Consider the following 4,547-nt stretch of genomic DNA (forward strand, 5'->3'; position numbering starts at 1 on the left):
GGATGGGATGGGATGGGATGGGATGGGATGGGACAGCTGGGCTGGACTGACACAAGGGATCTTCCATTCCATGGGATTTCCTGATCAGTAGGGAAATGTGGGTGACAAGAGGGTCTCTGCATTGGCTATATTAATACATTTGTCTTCCAAAGCAACCACTACATGTGTTGAAATCTTGTCTCTCCATCATCTTCCTTGCTTCTGCATCTGGCCTTTGCTTTTTAGTCCCCCTAACATTAATCTATTTTTATGGTGACCCACAATCTTTTCACATTATTATCTCCTGTTTTTTGAGTAAGGAGGGACAGCGACAGAAACACTTGGCTGTCACTTGATCCCCAGAGAGGTTTAACCACAGTCATCTTGCCCAACTCTGCTCTTATGGGCACACCCAGCAATGTCAGGGCTCTGTCAGGTGCCCAGCCCTGAGCTGGGCTCATGCCCTGCTCAAAGCCCCAGGGGTGTCCAGGGACACGAGTCCTTCCCTGGCACACACACACACAGTTCATTGTAACATGGGCAGGGGCTCCCTGGGCTCTGCTGCCACTGCCAGAGCCTGGCAGGGACCTCAGCCCTGTGGGTGTCACCCTGCCCTGCCCCTGCCCGAGGTGCCCCACGGCCGAAGGGATGGACACAGGGAGCTCTGGGCACAGGAGCTAATCCCAGCCCTGCATCCAGGGGTTCCCAGGGGATGTTATTCTCTGGAAACTCCAGGAACAGCTGCAGGTGTTTGTGTCACTGGGTTTATGTCCCCTCACACACACACAGGATGTTCAGAGCTGTGGAATGTCCCTGCACTGCAAACACAGACTCCTGACCCGGTCACTTCATGTCCCTCCACGCAGAGAAGAACAACCTCTGTGCCCTGGGGTGAGAGGCCACTGCTGGGAGCGGCGCTGGCTTTGCAAGGACACTGCTGGGACAGCCCCACCCTGAACACTGCCACACTTGTGCTGGTCACTGCTGCTCTCCTCTCCAGGGCTCTGTGTTGGGAACATCCTTGAGAGCAAAGTGGGAAGGAGATTGAAGCTTTCAGGCCCTGCACTGGGGAGATGCCCCTGCATGATGGAAATGCTGCTGCAGAACCCAGCTTTGTCCCAGCAGTGCCCATGGCCTGTCCCTGCCTGCAGTCCCTGGACAGTCACACAGCAGGACTGGGACTGAGCTGAGAGAGCCCTGAGGCCTTAAACCAACACAGGGCTCTGAAGGGGAGTGTGGAAATGAAGGATGGGGAGGTTGTGGAGCAGAAGCCCTGGGACTGCCTGCAGGGAGGAGCACTGGAATTCCCTTTTTGCCTCAGATCTGCCCAGAGGCACCAACCCTGCAGCTCCAAAGAAGCCAGGGAACAATAATGTCAGGGGAACACGGTAATACAGAGTTCTTTATTTTGTGTAAGCAGTTAAGTAGAATAGCTCCCAGGTTACAGAGTCTCTGGGTGTGCTAGAAGGGCAAACACTGAATTTAAAATCCTACAGTCAAAGACTTCTGTGCAAATGAATTCTCAATAGTGTAACACCTGTGTGAGCAGCAAAAAAATACAGGACACAGAGTGAGTGTAAATGTAACACAACAAGAGCAGTGCAGAAAAAGAACAGTTTATTGCTTCTGAACAGCATTCATGATAATTTTCTTCAGGCCATCCTTGAGTTCCTGGCTCCTCAGGCTGTAGATGAGGGGGTTCATGGCTGGAGGCACCACTGAGTAAAGAAATGACAGGGACAGATCCAGGGATGGGGAGGAGACGGAGGGGGGCTTCAGGTTAGCAAAAATGCCAGTGCTGAGGAACAGAGAGACCACAGCCAGGTGAGGGAGGCAGGTGGAAAAGGCTTTGTGCCGGCCCTGCTCAGAGGGGATCCTCAGCACAGCCCTGAAGATCTGCACACAGGAGAAAACAATGAACACAAAACAGCCCAAATAAAGAAAAACACTTAGCACAATGAGCCCAAGTTCTCTGAGATAGGATTCGGAGCAGGAGAGCTTCAGGATCTGGGGTACCTCACAGAAGAACTGGCCCAGGGCATTGCCATGGCATAGGGGCAGGGAAAATGTATTGGCCGTGTGCAGCAGAGCATTGAGAAAGCCACTGGCCCAGGCAGCTGCTGCCATGTGGGCACAAGCTCTGCTTCCCAGGAGGGTCCCGTAGTGCAGGGGTTTGCAGATGGACACGTAGCGGTCGTAGCACATGATGGTCAGGAGGGCAAGCTCTGATCCAAGGAAGAACACAACCATAAACACCTGGGCCACACATCCTTCAAAGGAGATGTGTCTGGTGTCCCAGAGGGAATTGTGCATGGCTTTGGGGACAGTGGTGCAGATGGAGCCCAGGTCAGTGAGGGCCAGGTTGAGCAGGAAGAAGAACATGGGGGTGTGCAGGTGGTGGCCGCAGGCTATGGCGCTGATGATGAGGCCGTTGGCCAAGAGGGCAGCCAGGGAGATGGCCAGGAAGAGGCAGAAGTGCAGGAGCTGCAGCTGCCGCGTGTCTGCCAATGGCAGCAGGAGGAAGTGGCTGATGGAGCTGCTGTTGGACATTTCCTGTGTCTTGCCATGGGAATCTGTAAAATAAATAATCATAGAATAATTCAGTTTGGAGAAGACTTGAAATATCCCAGCCCAGCTTGGTGGCACTTTCCCCCCACTGCCTGCCCAGGGCTCTGCTGCCTGGAGCTGTCCCTGCCAGCAGCTGCTTCCCTGTGCCCAGGGCTGGGCCCTGCCAGTGCTGCCAGAGCCCAGCCCAGCCCTGGGGGCTCAGCTCTGCCCTGCAGACCCCTCCCAGCACAGGGCACTGCCCAGGGCCAGCTCTGCCTCTGCAGGATCTGATGGCAACATCACAGCAACCCTGAGGAGGCTGGAAAAATGACACTGGTGTTGCCTGTGAGGGACCCTGTGCTGATTTCTGTCACTGACTGCTTTACTAAGATCCGAGATCAACATTTTTTTTTCCCAATCTGAACTGAGAGATGAAAATCTATATGCAATTTTCCCACCTACAAAACACAGAGCAGTAGATTATAAAATCAGGATTTTCCTTTTTATGCAGCCCCTGCCTCACTGTGCTCCCTGTATAATCTGTTTGGAAATGTTCTAGATTTAAATGTCATGCTGGGAGCAGCAGTCCTGAACAATGCAACATCCTCACCACATAAGGAGAACACTTCCAAGCCTTACCAGCTGTCTCCTTCCACCCACTCCTTGTCCCCCAGTGCTGGGAGCAGCTCCCAGGGCTGGCTGAGAGCTGTCCCTGGCAGGCAGCAGAGTCCCTGCCCCAGCACAGCACCCTGGGCTGCAGGACCCTGCTCTGCACCACAGCCCTGGGCACCCCTGGCTGCTCTACACAAGAGATCATCAGAGAATGTACTCACACAGTCTGCAGGCACTGGGATGTTGTAGCTTTAGGAGATCAGTGCAGGAGCTGCAGCTGCATTGTCCTGCAGCCAGAGGCTTCCTGTGGCAAGGGCTGGGAGTGATTCTGCCCCAGGCACTTGTGAGCATCTTCCCAGCCCTGACTGATTGAAGCTCTCTGTGCCTCTGTGCTGTGCCCGGGGTGGCTGCAGGCAGTGCCCCATCCCTGCTGGGCTGGGAGAAGAGCTGCTCCTGAAGAGAAATGTGTTTTTGAAGCTCTTCTGGGTTGCCAGGATCGCCTTCTGTGCCAGGAGCCCAGCCCAGCTCATCAACACAGACACAGCACAAGGACTTTAATGACCCTCTCGAGGCTTGTGCTGAGGCCCTGAACATTAGTCCCTGAGAGAGAGCTGAAGAAACCTCTCAAGAACTCCAAGTCAGAATCAAACTCCAAAATTTCCTGAAGTTTTAATGGGTCCCACTGAGGGACACAACTGAGAAAGTGTCCCCAGGTTCCAGTTAGAGCAGGAAATTGGAGGCAGAGATGACAGGTGGGGACAAAGAGAAGCCAAGTCTTGGTGACCTGGGGCACAGCAGGGTCTGTGCCACCAAGGGCTGGGAGGAGACACCTTGTCCTGAGCCACTGGGGCCTCCTGGCACAGCCCCAGCAAGGCTGGCCACTGGCACCCCTTGTCCTGCCCTCAGCATCCCCCCACATCCCAGTGGCCTCAGGGATCTGCTGGGACCAGTCCCTGGGGAGCCTTGGTCAGGAATGGCCCTGGGGGGCTCCTTCATGCTCCCAGGGACTGCAGGTTTTTCAGAGGACTTTGGGTTTTGCTTTTGCCTTGGAGTCTCTGAGAGCTTTGTGCAATCATGGCCTCCAATTATCTGCTTTAATTAGTCTCTTGAGAGCCTTTGTCAGTTAAAACACTGAGTGGGGATCATTAATGCTTCAGGGTAGTTCAGTTTTTTTAAAGTATTTTCCTTTTTCCTTTCTTCTCTGACTCTCTGAAAGGTTTTTGGCAATCATGGCCTCCCATTCTCTCCTCTAAGCAGTCCATGAGGAGCCTGTGTTGGGGATGGACCCATTAATACCTCAAGACACTTTGGGCTTCCCTTTTGACTTTGATTTTTGGAAGGCTTTGTGCAATCTCCTCTCAGGCCCTGAGGTTCGTAGGCTTAGCTTCAAATGCACCATGGGCATGACT

General features: G+C 53.7%; 1 protein-coding gene across 1 annotated transcript; it reads right to left on the reverse strand.

Annotated features, from left to right (window-relative positions):
* Positions 1-1,596: 1,596 nt before the first annotated feature.
* Positions 1,597-2,361, reverse strand: LOC148220862 (olfactory receptor 14C36-like). The gene has a single exon (XM_088180644.1). It carries the CDS (start codon positions 2,359-2,361, stop codon positions 1,597-1,599), a length of 765 nt encoding a protein of 254 aa, XP_088036770.1.
* Between the last annotated feature and the right edge of the window lie 2,186 nt (positions 2,362-4,547).

This window comes from Sturnus vulgaris, chromosome 30 (genome assembly GCF_052056855.1).
Source record: "Sturnus vulgaris isolate bStuVul1 chromosome 30, bStuVul1.hap1, whole genome shotgun sequence".
NCBI classification, from domain to species: Eukaryota; Metazoa; Chordata; class Aves; order Passeriformes; family Sturnidae; genus Sturnus; species Sturnus vulgaris.

Coding starts and splice junctions, on each gene's coding strand:
- LOC148220862 (XM_088180644.1), bottom strand. CDS start 2,361: ATGTTCTTCTTCCTGCTCAACCTGGCCCTCACTGACCTGGGCTCCATC.